Genomic DNA, 25,038 nt, shown 5'->3' with positions numbered 1-25,038 from the left:
TTCAGCACCAGATGCTGGTGCGTGTGGTACCCAGCACGGTGGTGTGGTACCCAGTGGGCACACGGGCGGCACACGTGTGCCGCACGTGTGCCACACTGATGCGCCACAGAAACGCACGGGCACACAGACACGGATAATTCCGGTACCGATTTTTCCGGTTCCTGGAATTATCTGGACGTGTGGGACTGCTCTAAGGAGCGCGAGCAGACAAGCTCGCACAGCGTGCAGTGCAGTTTGTGCCACTGACCTGCATCTCTACGCATCTACACAGGTGCACACTGTGCCCTAGATCACACAGCCACAGCTTATCACATTCGTTGTTTGCTTGCCTTTTGGCTGTCTCTAACCATGGCTGCCACTGTTCTTTTCCACTTCTTGAATACCATAGCGTAACAAAACCTTTAAGCAACACCTAGCCGGGGTGGAAAACCTACAATCCCAAAAAATTGCACTACAGTTCAGTCGTTTCCATTTTAATTATAATTCCTTTATTTTTAGACCATCTGATACACAATTTGCACTTAGATCCAAGTTTCAGATTTTTTGGGAGTGTCCTTCTATGTAATAAAGGCTGGGTGTGAGGTCTGTTTGTGTGCAGAGTGCTGCTGTCTTCATCAGCTCATTCTGTATATCAGTACAGCTTCTATCCTGCACACATTATCTCTTTATGTGCTTTCCTCTTCCAAAAGGTTCAGATATGACCTATAGGCTGTAATTTGCCCAAATTTGGCCTACAGGGGAAGTCATAAATGTATGATTACTGGAGGTGCAACTACTTGGCTCCTCAGTGAAAACAAGTGCGGGGGGCCCAAAGAGGGAATGGGGTGGTGGTGTGCAATCTCTATGTGATACAGCCATTCTGTTAGCCCATAGAAATGAATGGAGAGTCAATGGACAATGTGATCCCTGTTCTTGGGATCGTTGGGGATCCCAGCAACTGAACTTCAGATATTACACATTTATTTCCTATCCCTCCCCCATTGATTGAGTTTAGGAGAAATTCAGTACAAGAAATGAGATTTTGTAATCAGTAATCATTTTCTTTTACTGACAAGCCTTCTCCTTTTTGCTTATACACAACGATGCAATAAATATATTTCACCCCGTCTGAATATTTTAGCAGGGTGAAGATGCACTTGCTGTCTCCTACATTATCATGCATTATATTCTTGGCAACCAACTTGTGCAGACTCATGGTTCTCATAATTCGACAAGGAAAATCAATTGAAAACAGAAAAAAAAGAAAAAAATGAAAATCTAAATCTCAATAACATTTTGAAATGCAAAAAAAATATCTAAAAAAAATAATCATATTCTTGCCCACCATCAAGGTTTCTGGCCGTTGGATTGTTCTCTGATAGACGGGTCTGTTGCTGTGGTGTTAATTCCCTGACGACCATTTGCACCCAGTGTGGTTTTCCATCCGTACTTGTAGATGATGTCCAAGGACAATGTGTTTCAAAATCGCAGGATCCACCTGTGATATGAAAAGGAAAGAAATCTGAGTGACAGAAATTAACAGATCAGAGGAAAAAATTAGTAACTTTCAGTTATGAAATTCAGAAATGTGTATTGTTTTAATAACTAAATGAACATTTCACAGAGTAATCCGGTGTCATTTATTTCCGATAAGGAGGTTAATGAGGTCGGAGACGTCATCGGTGATGCATGCGCGAGCCGCGGTTGTGGTGCATGCACAAGAGCCCTACAAAATGACTGGTGGGCATGTTTCCCACCAAGCTTTCATAAACAGACTTCATGAGAGTGACATGATGGATCAGTAGTGGGACCTTGGATCTCTGTAGCACACCATACTGTTTAACTAGCATTTACCAGGGACACCAAAATTGGCAGGTCCACGATTGGTGCTGCCAGATGAGAGCAGGTTCATGCTGAGCAAATGTGACAGATGTAAAAGAGTCTGGAGAAGATGTAATGAACGTTATGCTGCTTTCCATATCATCCAACCAGATGGTTTAGTGGTGAGTCTGGGTAGGCAGGTCCTTGGAGAGTCTTCCGGTTAATACCAGGATGAAAACCTCAGATCCATTGTCAGATTTTATACTGATGCAATGGACTGGTGCAGGACCTTATGTGACCAGAGTGTGTAGACAGCTCCTAGATGATGAAGACATTGATGTCAATGGCTGGCCCTTGTGTTCCCAGACCTGAATGAAATGAAGAACTTTTGGGACATTATGTGCATTCAATGCCTCTAAGTAGCTCCGCTGTCCAAGGAGCCACTAATGCCCTGGACAGGTTTGGGAGGATTGGAGGAATACCTAGACTTTGTTGGGAGTACATACAAGCACGTGGGAGCCATACAGATAACTGATTCACATTATGACTTGCCATGATTATCAACTTCATCGTACTCATGTGAAGGGTTAAACTAAGAAAAATAAAAGCAGGCTTCATTTTGTGCTTTTCGACTCCATCTTGCTGTTTTGAGATAAATTTTTATTACTAGGATAAAGTTCATAGTTGTTATGAGACCTTGATTATTCCAGCCCGAACAAGATATGACAGTGAAGGTGTATTGTTCTACGAGACCTTGACGTGCAGGCTGTTCTTGCATTCTTATAGGTTAAGAACTGTGAGCGTGTTCTTATGTTGATTGGTTGAAGTGTAACTTGTTAAGATTATGAAAAGTGCGACACAACATACGGGGCTTAGAGATCTGCTCGATCCCCCCAAACAGAGACATTCGTCTCTGTCTGCTCATTTTCAGTTGCCGGTAACACCCTGTGGATCAATTTGAAAATCACTCAGTCAACCGTGAAGGGTCACTACAGATCCTCCCTCAACACTCATAACTGATCAAACTGTGGACAAGCCTATATAAAAGGGTCACTAGTCATCAGGGATCATGCACACATGTAAGCCAAGGTGTTGTGAATTCTGTGGCAGAGCTCCCTCTTGTGGTCACAAGTGGTACTTCTGCTGATTCTCTCTGTGAGCTTCCGTTGGTGGAGGAAAGTGGTACTGCGGCTTCTGAGTTTCCTTCCTCAGGTGATATGGTGAAGTCGTTAGGTGCTGCTCTATTTAACTCCACCTAGTGCTTTGATCCTGGCCTCCATTCAATGTTCTAGTATTGGACCTGTCTCCTCCTGGATCGTTCCTGTGGCCTGCTGCTCTGCATAGCTAAGTTATTCTTTGCTATTTTTTTGCTGTTTTTTTCTGTCCAGCTTGTCTATTTGTTTTTTCCTGCTTGCTGGAAGCTCTGGGACGCAGAGGGTGTACCTCCGTGCCGTTAGTTCGGTACGGAGGGTCTTTTTGCCCCCTTTGCGTGGTTTTTGTAGGGTTTTGTGTTGACCGCAAAGTTACCTTTCCTATCCTCGCTCTGTTCAGAAACTTGGGCCTCGCTTTGCTTAATCTATTTCATCTCTACGTTTGTCTTTTCATCTTAACTCACAGTCATTATATGTGGGGGGCTGCCTTTTCCTTTGGGGATATTTCTCTGAGGCAAGGTAGGCTTATTTTCTATCTTCAGGCTAGCTAGTTTCTCAGGCCGTGCCGAGTTGCATAGGGAGCGTTAGGCGCAATCCACGGCTGCCTTTAGTGTGGTTTGAGAGGATTAGGGATTGCGGTCAACAGAGTTCCCACGTCTCAGAGCTCGTTCTTGTTTTTTGGGTTATTGCCAGGTCACTGTATGTGCGCTGACCTCTATGTCCATTGTGGTACTGAATTACCTTTCATAACACCAAGGACAGTGTATGACAGAACATGAAGTCATCATAAATCTGGACAGGAGTAAATTAATGGACTTCACATGCTACATTATGGTGTCTCCGTAAGCAACTGCATTGGAAAGGGTTAATTTAATAGCTTGGTTGGTTTGATTCTTCCATTTCAATTTTCTTGGTTTCAGCTTTTCTTTAGCTTTTTGAAACAGAGATACAAAAGAGTGAAATGTACTGTATAGAGACACTTCCAAGGACAAAGACATCCCAAGGTGCTGAGCTCAGGATCATCTCACACTGATAAGATCAGTCCACTGTCTAAGCAGAGGAATCAACAACACTTGGGGGATGGCGTAAAGTTTAAAAAGTAAAAAACCTAGAGTAAGAACAATGGAGCGCAAAAGAAAATTCATAATGGAAAGTCTACTCATCAATCTGCCCTACCCTGCTGGGACGTCCCGAGATATGGAGGATGAGTATAGTACATGTTTATTGCTTCACTACATCTTTTGATATATTGTCTTGTTAGCTATTCATAATATCTTTTGATATATTATGCATCTTTTGCTAGCTTGTAATTTTTATATTCTCTTGAATGTATTTTTCATTATCATTTCAGTAAACAGTATTATTTCATTTAGGGATTGTGCATAAATGTATTCTTGATTATTGGAAACCATTCTAAAACAGGCATTGTATATTCCTCAAAAAGGAATTTTTCTACTATTGTATTATAGTTCATAATATCATACACACTACCGTTCAAAAGTTTAGGGTCATTTAGAAATGACATTATTTTTTAAATAAAAGCACAGTTTTTTCCAATGAAGCTAACATTAAATGATTCAGAAATATACTCTATACATTGTTATTGTGGTAAATGACTATTCTAGATGCAAACGTCTGGTTTGTAATGCAATATCTTCATAGGTGTATAGAGGCCCATTTCCAACAACCATCACTCCAGTGTTCTTATTGTACTTTTTGTTTGCTAACTGTGTAAGAAGGCTAATGGATGGTTAGAATACCCTTGAAAACCCTTGTGCAAGTATGTTAGTGCAGCGCCCCAGAGTCCTGGTCGTTGCAGTAATGTTATTCTTCCACCAGGGGGAGTGATGTTACGTCTGAAGGCAATGAAGGAGATCTTCTGTCCAGGTATCACAACCACAATACACACTTCACACTCCAGTCCACCAGGGGGAGCCATGCTTCTATCTACTAGGGCACTCCTCACACTTGGGTAAAACTGGTGGGTTGGTTAGGAAGTTAGTCAGTCAGCCCCGACCGAGTTTGGCAGAGGCTGGTTGGAGTGGGTTCCAGCCAGCTCCAGACTGCGGTCTGCAGAAGGCGAGGGTACACGGAGCTGCGCCTGCATCCCATGCGGCAGCATCCCAAGAAAGAGACATTGAAAGGAATTGTGTTGCAGTGAGTGAGAAACGAAGTCATAGCAAAAGGAGAGGAATATCAGCGGGAGACCAGCTAGAAGCAGGCTGCCTCCTTCTGAAGCGCAGTATCGGTAGCCAGAACACAGAGGGAGTAAGGATCTCTATGCTTTACTTCAGAGACTGGCAGGACAGTTGATTCCACATTGGCTGCCCGACCATATACCCAGAAAGCACGGTGGCAACTTGTGGGGGCCGGGGCGTCTCTAGGGTCCCTATAAAAAGCCTCAGGCCACCAGTCATACGGGTTTGTCCTATCCGTCAGGGGGACAGAGAGAAAGAGACTTAACACCTATGATAGTTGTGAGTACCTCACAGAGTTGCTCAGCAGGGAGGAACTACAACACTCAGGCGCTAGAGGAAGGCTAGTGAATTCCACCTGGATAAGGGGACTCTGGATTTGCCTTCAGACCGGCCGGACTCTGCCTGCCCTGTGATCTGGTGCTCTGGATTGTGGATGCTGAAGCCTTCAGTAAAGGTAAAGAGACTGCAACCTTGTGTCCTCGTTATTCACTGCGCCTTACATCATCCAGCATCCACCATCTACACTCTGGGAAGCCCTGGGGATACAGTTCCCCTGTGGGAAGGTATACCAACTAGCTGCCATAACATCACCCCAGCGGACTCCTAAGCAGTGTCGGTCACCCTGACCGAATACCACAGGTGGCGTCACGAACATTATCCCTTTAAAGACCTTTCCCTCATTTTCAACGAACATCCCCTAGGGCAACGGACCGGGTCAGCCACCGTGACATCCCCACTGAGAACCGAAGGACCTGGTACTGAGTACCCCATTGCCCTACATGGGGGGTGGGTACTCCATTAGCACAGCTGAAAACAGTTTGGCTGATTAGAGAACTTATAAACCTGACCTTCCATTGAGCTAATTGAGAATCTGGAGCATTACATTTGTTGGTTTTATTAAACTTTCAAAATGGCCAGTAAAAAAGAACTTTCATGTTAAACTCGACAGTCTATTCCTGTTCTTAGAAATGAAGGCTATTCCATGCAAGAAATTGCCAAGAAACTGAAGATTTCCTACAACGGTGTGTACTACTCCCTTCAGAGGAGAGTACAAACGGGTTCTAACCAGAGTAGAAAGAGAAGTGGGAGGCCCTGCTACACAACTGAGCAACAGGACAAGTACATTAGAGTCTGTTGTTTGAGAAATCGATGCCTCACAGGTCCTCAACTGGCAGCTTCATTAAATAGTACACGTAAAACGGCAGAGTCAACATCTACAGTGAAGAGGGAACTCTGGGATGCTGGCCTTTAGGGCAGAGTGGCAAAGAAAACACCATATCTGAGACTGGCTAATAAAAGGAAAAGATTATTATGGGCAAAAGAACACAGACATTGGACAGAGGAAGATTGGAAAAAAAAGTGTTATGGACAGACAAATCCAAGTTTGAGGTGTTTGGATCACACCGAAGCACATTTGTAAGACTGAAGACAGACCAACTGAAAAGATGCTGGAAGAGTGCCAGACACCATCTGTCAAGCATGGTGGAGGTAATGTGATGGTCTTGGGTTGCTTTGTTGCTGGTAAAGTGGGAGATTTGTACAAGGTAAAAGGGCTTTTGAATAAGGAAGGTTATCACTCCATTTTGCAACGCCATGCCATACCCTGTGGACAGCGCTTGATTGGAGCCAATTTCATCCTACAACAGGATAATGACACAAAACACACCTCCAAATTATGCGAGAACTATTTAGGGAAGAAGCAGGCAGCTGGTATTCTATCTGTAATGGAGAGGCCAGCGCAGTCACCAGATCTCAACCCCACTGAGCTGCTGTAGGAGCAGCTTGACCATATGGTACGCAAAAGTGCGCATCAAGCCAAACCAACTTGTGGGGGGGGGGGGGGAGGGGGCTTCTGGAAGCATGGGGTGAAATTTCTCCAGATTACCTCAGCAAATTATCTGCTAGAATGCCAAAGGTCTGCAATGCTGTAATTGCTGCAAAGGGAACATTCTCTGACAAAAGCAAAGTTTGAAGGAGAAAATTATTCCAAATAAAAATCTTTTTTTCGAACCTTGCCAATGTCTGGACTAGATTTTCAATTCATTTGGCAACTCATTTGATTAATAGAAGTATGAGTTTTCATGGAAAACACAAAATTGTCTGGGTGACCCTAAACTTTTTAACTGTAGTGTAGATAAATTAAAAGCACAGAAAAGAACCAAAAGTTCCCATATCAGTTTATTGGCTACTATGTGAATAGATACAGTCGTATCATTCAGGGATCTTTTAGGTTCATATACCTTATGTGTTAGGCTAGCTTTGTCTGCCAACATACATTTGATTTAACCCTTGGTATCCGTGACATTTGTCAGCAGCCATTGCTCTCGTAGGCATATTAATCCAGCTCATATCCCTTAGGCATTTCTCCTTTTATGGCACACTTATGGCCTTTATATATAGATGTACTGTGTAACACTCATGCCTTATTGATTCATGTGGGTTTTATATGTATTTATTTGGGATCATATGATTTATATCAGGTATTATATGTATTTTCCTCAGCAGACAGTATAATTCTGTCTCATGTATCTCCATTGACTGTAATTGGACTCTAATAGAATTTTTAATTGTACTATTAATAAAATTTAGTTTTTTATTGGCATCTAAGCTTCCGCTTTGGTTCTATTGTTTGATATTTGTTGAAATTTGGAAGTGCCTTATTTTTAGGCTATTGTTTTGGATAATATAAATTTAGGCTGCAGACAGAGAATTGTGTTCACATGTGAGGGCAGCCTGAGAAGCTGATGTGTTCCACCAACTCCATTCACCCCCCCTCATGGAGCAGAAAGCAACTACCAGTTAGATAATTTCTGTAAGTTTTCTCCTGTTTATTTTGATACTGTTTTGCGTGAGTTGTATGTCTTTTTATTATCATATTTTTAGACCTTTTCTGGCAGACGCGGTACTGAATAAGGTACGCGTCTCTGACTGGGGAGCACACAGAGAGGGCTGCACGTAAAGGTTGTCTGTGCCAGTTCCCCCCTAGCATCACTCCCCCCTAGTGATGCACTAATAAGAAGACCCCCAGCCGGCCAGTGGGCACTAGAGGGGAGGGGTCCTACGGCCACTCCTACAGGGGTTAAATCCAGGTGTCCGGCCGAGAACTTTCTCTTTCATTCTCGGCGGACACCTGGAAGCTTAGGCTAACAAGAACGCCAACCCTATCCGATAACCTTAAATCAGCTCGCGAATTCCCCAAAATTCTTAGGCAAAAAATTGGAAAGGAGGTAGAATTGGGTAGGGTAGCAGGCCCCTTTACGTCGCTCCCCTTCAAAAACATTAAAATATCTCCGTTAGGCATTATACCAAAAAAGGAACCCGGTAAATACCGCCTAATCCATCATTTATCCCACCCAAAGGGCGATTCGGTTAACGACGCAATTTCCCCAGAAGAAGCTTCTGTCTCATACGCGTCTTTTGATAAGGCGGTAAAATTAGTGCGGGCAGCCGGGACCGGCGCCCTGCTAGCCAAATCCGACATTGAATCGGCATTCCGTTTACTACCCGTACACCCCGAATGTTTCCACCTTCTGGGCTGCAAAGTGGACCAATACTATTACTTCGACATGTGCCTCCCGATGGGATGTTCCATCTCATGTCACTATTTCGAGCTGTTCAGCACCTTCCTAGATTGGGTAGTTCGGTACGAGACGGGCAGTAAATCCCTAATTCACTACCTCGACGATTTCCTGTTCGTCGGCCCCAGAAATTCTAAACTCTGCTCCGATCTACTAGAAAAATTCAAATCTATCTCACTCAAATTCGGCGTGCCATTGTCACCGGAGAAAACGGAGGGTCCATGTAATGTATTGCCCTTTCTGGGCATTGAAATAGATACCAACATGATGGTGTTCCGCTTACCAGAGGATAAAATACAAAAAACCCTGCAAATGTTGAAAGGCTTCCGCGAAGTTAAAAAGGTAACCCTACAGCAAATGCAGGCGTTATTAGGTCTACTGACCTTCGCCTGCCGCGTAATGCCGGCCGGCAGAGCATTCTCGCGCAGACTATCTCTGGCAACAAAAGGCGCTTCCCAGCCCGGCCATAGAATTAGGCTCACTCGTTCGCTAAAAGCTGATCTGCTAGTATGGCAGACGTTCCTACAATCGTACAACGGTCACACATGCGTCATGGCTAGAGAGATCACAAGCAAGGAATTAGGGCTGACATTAGGGTGGAACAAAAAAGAGGGTTTCGCAGCAATCTATAAAAACTAATGGTGCAAATCTGGTTGGCCAGAGAGATGGACGACAACAAAGTGGGGGCAAGACCCAGCCCTATGGGAATTGTTTGCGGTAGTAGCAGCGTTGGAGATATGGGCCGATCAGTTGAGGAACATGAACATTCGTTTCCAAACTAAAAATACGAAAACAGCGAAGAGTTTAAATCACATGTCTTCTTCATCCTTGCCCATACTTGCTCTTTTGCGACGGCTTGCGCTGTTATGCCTAGAAAACAATATTTGGTGTAGAGCCACCGTGGTGGCGGAGGTTGACGAGAATATCATTAACTCATTGTTATTTTCCAATTGGCAGGCTTTCAGAATCCAGCAGCCCAACGCGCAATCCCTGGGTATCCTGTGTCCACTGTCCCTGTGGGATACAGTGGCCAATCATTGATGCCCTTAATCCGGGCCTCTGTTTCGCCAGCTACCTGGCAGGTGTATGGTAAGGCTTGGGAGGAGTGGTGCTCACTAATTCGGGGTAGGCCAGTCGATAAATGCGATCAAGCACGAAGCGCGGTGACGACTGATTTTCTAGTGCGGATGAGAGAAGATGGGGCGTCGGGCACCTCAGCACAACGGAAATTATCGGGGCTAGCATTTTTCTTTCAATTATTGGGTTGGGTAGACGTAACTAAGTCCTTCTGCATAAGACAAGCCATAAAAGGCTGGAAAAGGCTTCAGCCAAGCCAAGAATGTCGCCGCCCCATTTCTCTGAGACTATTGCAGGACCTGATTGCGATATCCCAGTCGGTCTGCTCATCGCAATATGAGGCAGCCCTCATATTGGCAGCTTTTGCGACCGTCTTTTTCGGAGCACTGCGTATCAGTGAATTGCTACCGCGGTCAAAAAACGCGTCGGAAGGAGGCCTAATTAATGAGGACATAGTAATATGCAGCGACGCCCTGCGCATCAGGGTTAGAAAGTCCAAATGCGATCCCACCGGTAGGGGTACATGGGTCCTGGTTAACTCCACAGAGGGCCCAGCTTGCCCGCTAAAAATGGTTAGAAGATACGCCGGGATAAGACACGCTGGTAGATTTTTCTTCACTCATACAGACGGGTCCCCGCTGACCAAGTACCAATTCCAGGTGATGTTCAAGCTATGCTTGGAAAAAAACGGCGCTAATCCAAAGGAGTACGGAACAGGGCAGGAGTGTCAGAGGCCGAGGTGCAGAGAATGGGTCGTTGGAAGTCCGCATGCTTCGCCAGATACATACCGTAAGACCCGACTTGCTTAATTAACATGTGTTGTCTCTTACAGGGGTTGAAGTTTGGGTGGTAGGAGATTCATACGTTTACTGGGCTGAAAAGAGGGCCAAACTGCGGCCAGGAGGAACAAATCTTTACCTCCCGGGCATAAAAGTGAACTGGAGGGGTATCAGAGGCCTCCAGTGGAAACAGGTGTTCAAAGAGATGGTTGGCATTGCAAGGATGGCGGAACACCCGGTGATAATGGTGGTACATGCGGGTGGCAATGACCTTGGCAAACAAAAGGTGGCCGAATTGTACAAATGGGTGACAACTGATATGGAAAGGTTCAGCTGTCTATTCAGGAACATGATCCTGGTGTGGTCGGATATAACACCACGGGCCGTCTGGCGAGGAGCAAGAGCTAAAAAAGCCATAGAGCGGACAAGGGGTAAATTCAATGCTCGGATTGGAAAATATGTGAGAGGAAGAGGCGGTATCGTGATCCGTCACCACCAGCTACAAGGGGATAACACGCCACAATTAAGACCGGACGGAGTTCACCTAACGGACATTGGCCTCGATATTTTTCTGTCTGGTTTACAGGATGGGGTTGAACAGGCCCAAACATTGAGGGGTGGGGTCGGAGTCCCGCGTAGGTAATACACGGGATTCTCCGTGGCGGAAGAAGCGGGGGAGGGCAAAGGTCGTAACCGCTCGTTGGGCCAATTCCCCTGTTGATCATGGACAGGAGCTTGGCGCGAGCCGCTCGTTACGATATGTAATTGCCCTTTCTCTGCTTATTAATTAATAAACTGTGACCGACCTGTTCAACCCACCTATTACTGTGTGTGTGTTTCATTATGGGATTGATGGGAGGGGGGAAGGCACTGGTTACGACACCCAGGTCTCCACAGTCTGGCAGACGCGGTACTGAATAAGGTACGCGTCTCTGACTGGGGAGCACACAGAGAGGGCTGCACGTAAAGGTTGTCTGTGCCAGTTCCCCCCTAGCATCACTCCCCCCTAGTGATGCACTAATTAGAAGACCCCCAGCCGGCCAGTGGGCACTAGAGGGGAGGGGTCCTACGGCCACTTCTACAGGGGTTAAATCCAGGTGTCCGGCCAAGAACTTTCTTTTTCACTCTCGGCGGACACCTGGAAGCTTTTGTCCCACCCACCCTCCCTTTTAAAGGCTAATTATGATACTAACCCGCAGGACAATGTAAATGTGTAAATTATGTTGTAATATTTAAAAAAAAAAAAAAAAAATATGTGTTTTTGCATACGTATGTGATATAACTAACCCTGGTAACCTTTATTAAGTCACAGCGGAAGAAGCGGGGGAGGGCAAAGGTCGTAACCGCTCGTTGGGCCAATTCCCCTGTCGATCACAGACAGGAGCTCGGCCCGAGCCGCTTGTTACGATATGTAATTGCCCTTTCTCTGCTTATTAATTAATAAACTGACCGACCTGTTCAACCCACCTAGGACAGTGTGTGTGTTTCATTAGGGGATTGATGGGAGGGGGGAAGGCACTGGTTACGACACCCAGGTCTCCACAGTCTTATTGTACGCACTGACCCTTTTGTTATTAAAGTATAAAACTTTAACAAGTTGAACCTTGAATGTTCTAAAAGAATCCATAGCCTAATGTGTGTGAGCCTTATGAGTGACAGACATATTTTTATTAGTACTATTATTTCTGGGACTCATCACCCGTGTATTCGGTGAGTGATGGCAGCGTGTATGAGCGGGTGTGTGGCCTGGGTCGGTGTGTGATTTATGTTCCCATTACAGCATAGGACAGAGGTTGGATGCTGGACTGAGAATGGGGAGATAGATTAACCCTTGCAGGCACAACCCCAAGTCACGTGTGAGAGCAGGCATGTGACGAATTAGTGACACCACGGAGTAGGGATCAGTGACAAGCAGAGACCCTCTTTCTGAATTAGGGGCAAGTTGCAGAGGTGAGACTCACAGATACAGTTTTGGCATCTCAGAAGGAATACACTTTTAATGTGACCTTGCACATGAGCCTTTATTGTTGTTTATAGTTTTTGGTTTTCTAAGTATTTTTTAAACAATATGTCACTAATACATTTTTTTTCCTTACCTGCATGTTTAGGCCGAGATGACAAGACCACATCCTCGTCATGACTCCGAGATACACTAGTAATGGGTAAACCAGGTGTTAAGATGGATTCAGCATGGAGACCTGAGCACCAGTCAGCAACTGTAGATGGCAAAGAAATCATATCACTAGTGAGTCATATAAACGCTCATCCGGCTCAGATAGCAGCATCTGCTTTATGTTACCACACTGAATACTAATATTAATCTGCAGTTCTGCTTATGTACAAGACATTATATAACAACTGGAAACAAAGAACTCACAGTGGGAATTGCAATGGGTACATAGGATTACCTGACATAGAATATGCATCCATTATCAAGCTGATTAGGTGATACCACAACCGATGATTTTCTTCCTCAAGAGCCAGATAACTATGAGCTATATGTAAGTGTTTAGGAAAATGTGCACTTTCTATACCCAACATGTCCAGCAACGATCTTCTCTAATTTAAGAGCATAAAGCTGATAATGAGCTTTAGGCCACGTTCACGCACTCAGTATTTGGTCAGTATTTTGCATCAGTATCTGTAAGCCAAAATCAGTAGTGGGTGAACAATGTAGAGTTTCTATTATACTTTTACTCTGATTTCTTCTGATTTTGGTTTACAAATACTAATGTAAAATACTGTCCAAATAATGAACATGTGGACATGGCTTTACCAGCACATACAGTTTTTGATACCTATATCAATCTTTTACATATCTGACAGCAAGTGTTCAATTTCCCTGGAGCACCCCTACAGGAAAAATAAACCATTACACAGCACCTGCTGAAATCAATGTTCTGTCCTTGTAATACACAACCATATAGGGTCCTCAAGAGCAAAAACTAAATGGAAGATTCTCTCAACCCCAAATTCTCTAATAAACACTCTCTACTCTGGATAGTTTAATATATTTGTTACAGTCAAGAGAAAGAGGAATCGAAAGCGTAAAAGGAAAAACATATTTCCATCAATGGCCACAGATGCCAGGAAAACAGGCATTCAAGCTATTGATTAATTGTACAATATTCCTATTTATACTGCCATCACACATCGTAGTTGATTTCCAGACCGGCCAGACTTCAGCTGACTCAAAATCAACAGTCTCATAGCCATATGGGAGGTTGTCAAGTTTGGTTTAGGAGACCCGCGGCCAGACGAGGCAACATTGTGCATATTCGGGCAGTGAAACATGGATGTGTGAATCCAGAATAAGGCTTGGTTTCCAAATATACTATTCGGATCAATTTTCTGGAGCCTCAACAGATGTCAAAATGACATCAGTTGTCGGGGGAGTGGCCTAGGCAGCAATGGAGTAGGTGTGTTTAGGGGTGCATCCTCCTAAATCGACTGACATCGACTAAAAAACCTAATTTTTCTCCCAGTTTGGCATTGGATTCTGTCTCTACACGTCACCAGGACCCTTTTGAGACCAAAATTGTTTAATGTGGACTCTTTTTTCACCACCATCTGGCAAAACTCTACACAGGCCGCATGGTCTGAGACTAGCTGTAGGCCTCAAACAACTACCGCCCTTATATCTGGGCTCATCATCACCCTGCCTGCATCTGAGGGTAATTATACACCCTACACAGGGTTTATCCTAATAGACTCGCTCTCCTCTGTAGTGGGGCTGAGAGCTATACGAGCGGTGGTCTGACCTGACGATTGGGCCTGCAAGTGCCGCGGGCTGTGTGACGCGGCCTGCGACCTCCCTGCATTACATCCCCGCTGACACCTGGACTCAGAGGCGGTAAGTGGAGCGCCCCCAGACGCAGGGCCGCGGGTTACTCAGTACCGGTCCTCTCTGTCTCGGTACTGGGGTTGTCACGGTGGTTGGACCCGGTCCGTGAACCTGCTAAGGGGCATCCAATGAAAGGGTAATGAAAGTTTGTCAAAGGTTCGTGACGCCACCTGTGGTGTTCGGTCAGGGTGACCGACGCTGCTTAGGGGCCCGCTGGGGGTGATGGAATGGCAGCTAGATGGTATACCTTCCCACAGGTGAAGTATATCCCCAGGGCTTCCCAGTAGTGTAGGTGGCGATGATGTGAGGCGCAGTTAATAACGAGGACACAGGGTTGCAGTCTCTTTACCTTTTTACTGAACACTTCGGGATCCGCAATCCAGAGCACTGCTAACAGGGCTGGCTGAGTCCGGCCGGTCCGAAGGCACATCCAGAGTTCCCTTTGCAGGTGGAAATCAGTGCCTACCAACTAGCGCCTGTGTGTTGTAGTCCTTCCCTGCTGAGCATTCGGGATAGTCCTCACAACTTTCGTATTCGTTCTTTCTCCTCTCCGTCCCCCAAGTTTATCTGGCTAGGACGCACCCGTTTAACAGGAAGGCTCGGAGCTATTCTGGGACCCTAGAGACGCCCCTCTCCACGTTTGCCCCCTATGTCTGCTTAGGTGATGTAAGGTAGACAGCCAACCTATAATCAACTGTCCTGCCGCTGTTTGAAGTAATGCTTGAAGTCTGTTACTTCCTCGGCGTTCCGGCCACCGGCTACGCACCTCAGTAGGATGTTGCCGATCTCGGGGCACGACTCCTACTGGTTTATCTCCTTGTGCTGTGATTTCGTTTATCACTTCTCCACAATATCCTTCGCTTCGTGTCCTTCCTTAGGATGCCGCCGCAAGGTAGTGCAGGCGCGGCTCCGTAACAATCTGTCCTTTCTGCTAGGCACCTGCCAGGAACCCACCCCTGACAGGTCCTCCCTGGAGCTCTCCCAGGCTGCGTTCTGTCCCAACTTCCTATCCAACCCCCAGTTTTACCAAAGTGTGAGGAGTGGCCTAATACATAGTGCCTTTTGCTCCCCTTGGTGGCCGGAGTGTGAAGTGTAATGTGTGACTGTGATACCTGGTCAGGTGAACTCCTTTAGTGCAATCAGACATAACATCACTCCCCTTAGTGGTGGAGCGACATTACTGCAACGACCAGGACTCTGGGGCGCTGCATTCCCCCCCCCCCCCCGGTTAAATCCAGTACTCCCGGACTGGGAAAAGAAGAACAACAATACATGTTAGAAAAAAGACATACAAAATTTTGAAATGCTATGGATAAGTAAATATAACAATGCTTCCCTTTATGGGAGGTGAGGTCACTTGAACGTTACAAACAGAAACATATTGAAACATTTTAAATAACATCCTAACTTACTGACTATAAATAATTTCCTTTACCCAGCCGGGTATTCTACTAAGTGCAAATCGTTGAACAATAATTTAACTTTTCCTTTAAGGGCATATAGGCTGAACCCACTAAAGTCTTACTATAAAACACTATGGTACAAAGCTAACATTCTCTTTACTTCTTCAGCTTCACATATGCAGGAACGCCTAGCTACTTGTCTGGGCCTACTGCATCCCTTCTTCTAGGTTCACAGCATGAGACCTATCAACCATCTCTCTTATGGTTCTCAGGAGGACTCACTAACCCCTATGGGTTCACTTCCTAGCTTTCTAGCTACATGTTATCTACTATGTAAATATTATTGCTATCTTACTACTTAAGGCAACATTATCAAAAGGCAACAAGTAACATTCCCTTTAAGAGGAAAAATCAGTCTTCTCTGAGGTAATGCCAACAACCAACAAGTCACTAATCAACTTTAAGACAAGAGAAACTTTCACATCGTCATCAGGAATAGTTTCTTCGCAAAGTCTTCTTTTCTTGTAAAACCATTAGGGAGCACCTTTAAGAAGGTGCAAACTTTTTACAAAACCAGTTTGTGAATCATTCACCGTCCATGATTCTGTAGTCTCTTGATAACCACACAACTTTAGAAACAATAGGGATCCCGGGTAAACTAAGGGATCCCTTTAAGAGTTAACCCTTAAACGGGTCTAAGCAGCAAAAGAGCAGGAAGCACTTAACTATTATCATATTCGGGGTTTCGAGGTTTATTGCTATAGTAGGTTGCAAGACATCAGTCGGTAGTGAACACTTCCTGGCCTGTGAAGATCTGTGTTCAACTTCTCATCCGATGCGGTATCAATTTCACTAATCGGTTTTTCAGGTATAATCTGGGTTCGAATGTCAATATTGGTAGTAGGTTCAGTAGCGGCAATAATGCCCACTGTGGTAGTAGTATTAGGATTTGTCAGTTCAGAGTTAGTCTTAGTCATGGCAGCAGGTGGCGCTGCTACGGGGCCTACCAGTAGGTCTTCTGTCACTGGGGCAGGGTCGTTCTTCATACCTGTTTCAGATGCGGTCCCTCCGGTGCCGTCCTGCTCCGTCTCCGCTGGGATCTGGAACGCTGACTGCGGGGCCTTGCGCTGTGGAGTTGTCATCTCTGTTTGCAGTATTTCGCTTTCCAGCAGGGCCTTGCTTTCTGGTTTCGGAGCGCTGGAACTTCTTTCTTGCTCCGGACCAGATGAGGCTGCAGACAGACATCTGGTGAGGCTCCCAATGACGGTCTCCTTCCACCCGGCCTCAGTGCTCAGCGGCGTCCGCCGGAGTTGATTGCTGAGCTCGTCCACTCCGGCCTGCAGGAAGTCAGGGCCAACAGGTGATGCCTGGCCGCGGTATCTCTCTGGGTAGCTGAGGGAGTCCTCTGCTCCGACCCCACGCTCCGATCCCGGGCGGCTGGCCATGGTGTCTCCCACGTGGCTCACTTCTTCCCCCTCATCCTTTTTCCGCTCTCCCCTCCGTGGGCGGTTTCAATTCCTTGGTCTCCGCCCACCATTGAGGATCAGGAGGCGGATCTCGGCTGCTGACGGACACATCCTCAAGGTACAGAAATATTTAGACTGGGCGGCCATTACTTTTTGTGCTTCTCAGTCCGTTCACGCCCACAACTCCACGCCCTTCTTCTCCTGCGCTCCTCGTGGCACTGCAATAGCGGCAGTTTTGGCGGGAATTTTTGCGGCAGTTAGCAATACACAGTCTTTGCAATAAATCACAGTTCAAGCACAATTCAATCACAGTTCCAAGGCACACATGACCTGATTCTTCAGGCTTAAGTACATCCTGTTCGTGACGCCAAGTTGGAGCGCCCCCAGACGCAGGGCCGCGGGTTACTCGGTACCGGTCCTCTCTGTCTCGGTGCTGGGGTTGTCACGGTGGCTGGACCCAGTCCGTGACCCTGCTAAGGGGCGTCCAATGAAAGGGTGATGAAAGTTTGTCAAGGGTTCGTGACGCCATCTGTGGTGTTCGGTCAGGGTGACCGACGCTGCTTAGGGGTCCGCTGGTGGTAATGGAATGGCAGCTAGATGGTATACCTTCCCACAGGTGAAGTATATCCCCAGGGCTTCCCAGTAGTGTAGGTGGCGATGATGTGAGGCGCAGTTAATAACGAGGACACAGGGTTGCAGTCTCTTTACCTTTTTACTGAAGACTTCGGGATCCGCAATCCAGAGCACTGCTAACAGGGCTGGCTGAGTCCGACCGGTCCGAAGGCACATCCAGAGTTCCCTTTGCAGGTGGAAATCAGTGCCTACCAACTAGTGCCTGTGTGTTGTAGTCCTTCCCTGCTGAGCATTCGGGATAGTCCTCACAACTTTCGTATTCGTTCTTTCTCTTCTCCGTCCCCCAAGTTTATCTGGCTAGGATGCACCCATTTGACGGGAAGGCTCGGAGCTATTCTGGGACCCTAGAGACGCCCCTCTCCACGTTTGCCCCCTATGTCTGCTTAGGTGATGTAAGGTAGACAGCCAACCTATAATCAACTGTCCTGCCGCTCTTGAAGTAATGCTTGAAGTCTGTTACTTCCTCGGCGTTCCGGCCACCGGCTACGCACCTCAGTAGGATGTTGCAGATCTCGGGGCACGACTCCTACTGGTTAATCTCCTTGTGCTGCAATTTCGTTTATCACTTCTCCACAATATCCTTCGCGTCGTGTCCTTCCTTAGGATGCCGCCGCAAGGTAGTGCAGGCGCGGCTCTGTAACGATCTGTCCTTTCTGCTAGGCACCTGCCAGGAACCCACCCCTGACAGGTCCTCCCTGGAGCTCTCCCAGGCTGCGTTCTGTCCCAATTTCCTATCCAACCCCCAGTTTTACCAAAGTGTGAGGAGTGGCCTAATACATAGTGCCTTTTGCTCCCCCAGGTGGCCGGAGTGTGAAGTGTAATGTGTGACTGTGATACCTGGTCAGGTGAACTCCTTTAGTGCAATCAGACATAACATCACTCCCCTTAGTGGCGGAGCGACATTACTGCAACGACCAGGACTCTGGGGCACTGCATAAGCGCTACAGTAAGCGCCCCCTCCTCCACAGCAGCCGGAGGCGGCGAGCAAGGAGCCTTCCTGTCCGCGCCTAGCAGCGCAACTAGAAATAGCCGTGGGGGGTACCTGACGCTCCCTAGACCCCTCGGCACAGCCTAAGATCTAACTTCCCCTAAAGATGGAAACAGGAAACCTATCTTGCCTCAGAGAAAATCCCCAAAGGAAAGATAGCCCCCCACAAATAATGACGGTGAGAGGAGGGGAAAATAACATACGCAGAGATGAAATCAGATTTTAGCATAGGAGGCCAGTCTAGCTTGATAGATAGGACAGGAAAGGATACTGTGCGGTCAGTATAAAAACTACAAAACAATCCACACAGAGTTTACAAAATCTCCACACCTGACTAAAGGTGTGGAGGGTAAATCTGCTTCCCAGAGCTTCCAGAAAAAAATCCAAAATGACAAGCTGGACAAAAATAGAATACACAGAACAATAAGTCCACAACATGTGGACTGAAATGAGCAAAGCCAGAACTTAACTTTGCAGAACTGGTCAGGAAACCAGGAGAATCCAAGCAGAGATGTGAATCCAGCCAGAGAACATTGACAAGTGGCATAGGCTGAAGACTAGAGCCAGGTTAAATAGCAGAGCCAGAAGAGACGATTAGTGAAAGCAGCTGCTAAAGCTAAACCCAAGGAGCGGCAGTTCCACTCAAAACCACCAGAGGGAGCCCAAGGGCAGAATTCACAAAAGTGCCATTTACAACCACCGGAGGGAGCCCAAGAACAGAATTCACAACAGCGCCTCAGCCTGGCGCAGTGAAGCGGCTGAACAGCGAGGACACCTGCGGAGGGAGGCGAGAGACCCGAAAGACCCGCTGGAAAGCGAGCCAGCCGGAGCGACACCTGGGACCCACAGAGGACCTGAGCGGAGCAGGAGACACTCCCGGAGACCCGCTACACCATAGGTAAGAAGTCCCGGGACCAGCACTTGGCAAACAACCAGCAGAGGCACGGCTGCAGCAGCGCGCCTGCGCCTGTGACTGTGACTGATTACCCGGCGCTTCCACACACCATTTCCCGCTTCTCCATATTTACCGGCCAGACGGACTCCCACCTGCAGGAGTGTACGACCCCCCACAAAAGTAGACTGCTGAGTCTTATTGAAGCCGCTGTGAGTGGCGGTTTTGGCGGCCTATATTTGAACGCTACCTAGTGCTATACTAACAGCCAGCAGCGCCTTGGCTGCAGCGACGTGACTGGGGCTGACAACCCCGAGTAAGTGGGACAACAGCTCTCAGCCGGTGCTGCTAATCTCGGCGCATATCCCATCCCACAACCTCCAGAGACCTGAGATAGGGGTCTAGATCTCATTAACCCCTTGCTCTCTCCTCACGGTCCTCACACTCATACCACTGGGTGATTAACCTACTGTAATAAGGTGCCTGAACTGCTGAAATACACCCTTTCTGATAATTTAAAGGAGACACGCTCTAAATAACTAGGATCTGTTTTTCTAACTAGAAATCACATCTGAGGGGATTTCTACCTACTAATTAACTTTATTAATCTGTTTTTGACGCAGGGCTACTTTAGTGGGAAATCTACCAACCAGTCTTTGACGTGGGACCACATTTGTGGGGATCTCTGACAACCATTGCTAGACGCGGGGCCCTTTGTGGGGAAATCTACCAGTCTTTGACGTGGGACCACATTTGTGGGGAATTCTTGTTAACCAGCTCCTGACCTGGGACCACCTCAGTGAGAACTCTTTATATTTGGTGTTTACTCTATACTTCAGATATTGGGTAACCCATCCACGCTATAATCCAAAATGAGCAGCAACAGCTCAAAAAAATCCTCCTTAAAAAATAACCCATCAAGGATCCCCATACCTACCTCACCAAAACCTAACAAGACCCTATACCCGAATAGAAACCCCTCTAATGACTCCGTTAACATACTAAATCCAGGAAGAGAGAGATCAAGATCGAGATCTCCGAGATCTTCTATAAAAAACGACCCACAAACAAACCCTGACAAAATGGATTCGTCCATCTCAGGAAAGAGGAAGGAGCCAGGGACATGGGGGGAAAGATTCCCTTCTCACCAGGACTCATCGGATATTGAATCTGAGGACATGTCCCCCAATGAGAGTCCAGAAAAAAGCAGACTCAAACTCTCATCTGTTCCATTGGATGACTTATCCTACCAGCCTACTAGTAGCGCAGAACTTCTAATGCTTAAACCGGCGGACAAATTTAACAGGGATATGCATCTAAATCTTGAAAAACAAACTAAAATATTGGAAGGAAAAATGGACTCAATCACTAAGAGACTTGAAAATCACGAGGGGAGAATAGGGGCCCTTGAACATACCACAAAAATACACGAAGAAGAAAACATTAACATTATCTCGGAACTTCGCTGTTTGAAGACCAAAATTGCAGACCTTGAGGACCTCAACAGGCGGAATAATGTTAAAATTCGTGGTATCCCAGAAAATATCACAAACAATAAACTCCTTGAATATGTACAATCCGTTTAAAAAAAAACCCATCCCCTCTCTCACTAAACAAGACCTGCTAATCGATAGAATACATAGACTGCCTAAACCGCCAAAAATCTCACCCGATCTCCCAAGAGATACAATCCTCAGAATCCTTTTTTTTCATGTAAAAGAAATGATCCAACATTACCTAAAACAGGAGAAGAGATTCCCAGAGCCTTTTAGCCACCTCAAACTATACGCAGATCTCTCCAAAGACACCATTGAGGGCAGGAAAGCCTACAAAAAGATTAGTGCAACACTGAGGGATCAAGAAATCATATACAAGTAGGGGTTCCCTCTGAAACTTTTGATTATGTTTAAAGTGAAAACTATTCCTATCAACTCCCCTGAAGAAGGGGAAAAGTTCATTGCCTCCATTAACTCTTCTCGCCAGGCAAAAGCAAACCATAGGGAAAATGTCACATGAAAATCCTCGGCTCCATAAGGAAATCTCCCCATTAATCTTACCCATTCTGAAACATGGGTATCTAATTTTCTATCCTCACTTCTACTCTGTTCTTATTACATACACCCTGGTCTCAAGGGTCAGTTAATTTAACCTATTAAGGTGATATGTTTGTTCTACTACTTGTTAATTGTTAACTGTTTATTGTCGATCTGTTATGCTTTCCCAACCCGGAGGACGCTCTTCGTTTGGAGCTCTCACGAACTTTCCCCCGTTCAAGAAAGGAATTCGCCGCTGATTCCTCCAAGCAGACAAGGAATTCCTCTTCAAGTTACCTATAAACAGACTCCAAGTGTCAAGTGTTACGTAATTATATCATCTAACCGCTTTTTTTTCCCACAGGTTATAGTTCTTTTATTGTTTACAGGTTTTCAGCAACCCCACATATAGACCAACCCTCCAACCAGCGTTATTTCCCCAATCCCCCTTTGGACCGATATCTGACTTCTTTCCGCAAAATTTGAATACATCCAACTATGTCAATTGCATTAATGACATATAATGTTAGAGGCCTAAACAGCCCCCAAAAAACATTCTCTATTAAAAGGGAACTCTCCAAATCTAAGATGGACATCTTATGTGTCCAGGAAACAAAATTTAGAAAAATCGACCACCTCAAATTTGAAGATAAAAAATTTGCACACATCTATGAATCCTGCAACCCAAGAAAAAAGGCAAGGGTTATGACAATAATAAGCAGCAATTTGCAGTTTGAGTTCCTGGAGGAGATTGTGGACGAAGGGGGGCACTTCCATATTCTGATCTGCAGCATTAATAACCAAATATTCACAATAGTTAATACATACATTCCCAACACAAGGAACTAATTTTAGTAGGAGACTTTAATGTAGTCCCAGTTGGGCATATGGATTCTACGGCTAAAAATAGGCATAAAACCCTTACCCTAAATAATTGGCTATCCCAAAATGAATTCTATGATGTATATAGATGCCTCAATACCTCGTCAAAGGAATTCACCCATTACTCTGACGTGCATCACACTGCCTCTTTATCTGTGACGTCTTCTCCCTGACAAGATTTAGTAGCGTAAACATCTTAACTAAATCTATCTCTGACCATGCCTCGGTTGCTGCTGAGCTAATTCTCGGTCCACCCTCAAAGAAACAGTTCCTATGGAAAAGCAATGCACTTCTTATCAACAACCCATTCCATAAAGAAACTATTAACACAGCAATCAAAAATTACTTTAAGGAAAATAGCTCAGAATCAATAGATCCTTTTATTCTATGGAATGCTCATAAGGCAGTGATCAGGGGCATAATGATACAGATCTCATCGAAGGAAAAAAAAATTAAATAGGGCAAAAATAAAAGAACTACAAGCCCTAATTAGATCCAAGGAGGCGACCCAGCTGAATTCTGTATCCCCCTCTTCTGTCACACAATCGGAAATTATAGGTCTAAGACGTGAACTCAGAACCCTCGTATTCTCGGTCTATGACTCAGCGGTTAAGTCCTCCAAATTCAAAAACTATTCTTCGCTAAACAAGCCCACAAAGCACATGATGTATAGGTTGAAAAGACAGAGAGTAACAAATACCATCAATAAAATTAAATCCTCAAAAGGAGCCCTGTCACACCACCCAGGACGTGGTGAACGAGTTTTCCTCATTCTATTCCAAGCTCTATAAACTCATAACGGATCCCAATCATCCCCAACCCAACCAATTAGAAACTTCTACATTTCTAACTAATCTTTCCCTACCAAAACTCTCAGAAAAAAACCTCATAAACCCTAATGCTCAATTCTCAATAGAAGAGGTTCTGGAGACGAAGGGAGAATTGAAGCAATTTAAATCCCCAGGGCCAGATGGCTTCATAAATGAATATTACAAATCATTCAAAGAATTGCTTGTTCCCTTTCTTTCCAGAATCTTCAATGAAGCAGCTACACTAGGTTCCTTCCCCCGAGAGATGTTGTAAGCCATAATAGTACTAATCCCGAAGAGCAGGGGGGACTTGACCAACATCGCAAACTTTAGGCCGATTTCATTGGTCAACACCGACATTAAAATTTATGCCAAACTGTTGGCAAACAGAATTAATAGTTTTTTTACCAAAAATTATTGATAGTGATCAGATTGGCTTTGTGAGAAGCAGGCAGTCGGTGGATGGTACCAGAAGGATCATTGACATTATTAAATTAATTAACTCAAAAAATACTCCTTCTGTGGTCATCTCGTTGGATGCTGAAAAAGCCTTTGATAGGCTTAACTGGGGCTATTTGAGGTCTACTCTACAGCATTTTGGCTTCAACTCGCAGAGCCTATCTGCCATTATGGCCCTTTACTCTGAGCCTTAAGCAAAAATTTCTTCTAATAATCACGTATCAACCCCCTTCAGCATCTCAAACGGTACTCGACAGGGGTGTCCTCTCTCCCCCTTGCTCTTCGCCCTGGTGATGGAACCACTGCCCCAACACATCAGGGAAGACCCAGACATCTCGGGATTCCAAACGCCTTCCAAAAATTATAAGATCGGCTTGTTCTCTGACAATGTAATATTAACCCTGACTAACCCCCTGACCTCTATCCCTAGGGTGCGAAGTGTGATTGAGGCATTCTCTAATATTTCTTACTTTAAGGTAAACGAGACTAAGTCTCAAATCCTTCAATTTAATCTCAACCCCTTACAAATTGAAGAGATTAAAAAACACACGTCTTGGAGCTGGGCGGAACAGGATATCGTTTATTTATATGTATTCTCACCCATCCCTTGTAGATTGTGAGCCTTCGTGGGCAGGGTCCCCTCTCCTCCTGTACCAGTTATGAATTGTATTGTTTAAGATTATTGTACTTGTTTTTATTATGTATACCCCTCCTTACATGTAAAGCGCCATGGAATAAATGGCGCTATAACAATAAATACTGTATTTTCTGGCGTATAAGACTACTTTTTAACTCCTGAAAATTTTCTCAAAAGTCAGGTATCGTCTTATACGCCAGGTGTCGTCTTATAGGGCAGGTGCGGAGTAATCTGCGGTCGCCGCATATTGTGGGGGGAGCGACCCCAATGATGAGGTGAGGGGGCACCTCACCGGGAAGGTGTAAGTGAAGCAGAGGCAGAGAAGGAGATAATAGGATACAAGGGCGAGCCAGATGAGTGAAAGAGGAGTGTTTTTCTAGGCACAGCACCGCTCTCTCTCTTTTTTGCA

At 45.6% G+C, this 25,038-nt stretch overlaps 1 protein-coding gene across 1 annotated transcript in view; it reads right to left on the bottom strand.

The window, feature by feature from the left end:
* LTK (leukocyte receptor tyrosine kinase) overlaps positions 1 to 25,038 on the bottom strand; it is a 347,686-nt gene that overhangs the window by 156,015 nt on the left and 166,633 nt on the right. Inside the window, exons 2-3 of the mRNA XM_069732538.1 lie at positions 12,680 to 12,799; positions 1,325 to 1,477 (exon numbers count right to left, since the gene is read on the bottom strand). Coding sequence (XP_069588639.1) covers positions 1,325 to 1,477; positions 12,680 to 12,799 — 273 coding nt within the window. The remainder of the gene's footprint in view (positions 1 to 1,324; positions 1,478 to 12,679; positions 12,800 to 25,038) is intronic.

Source organism: Ranitomeya imitator, chromosome 1 (assembly GCF_032444005.1).
Source record: "Ranitomeya imitator isolate aRanImi1 chromosome 1, aRanImi1.pri, whole genome shotgun sequence".
NCBI classification, from domain to species: domain Eukaryota; kingdom Metazoa; phylum Chordata; class Amphibia; order Anura; family Dendrobatidae; genus Ranitomeya; species Ranitomeya imitator.
This window is presented reverse-complemented; position numbering and strand designations above follow the sequence as displayed.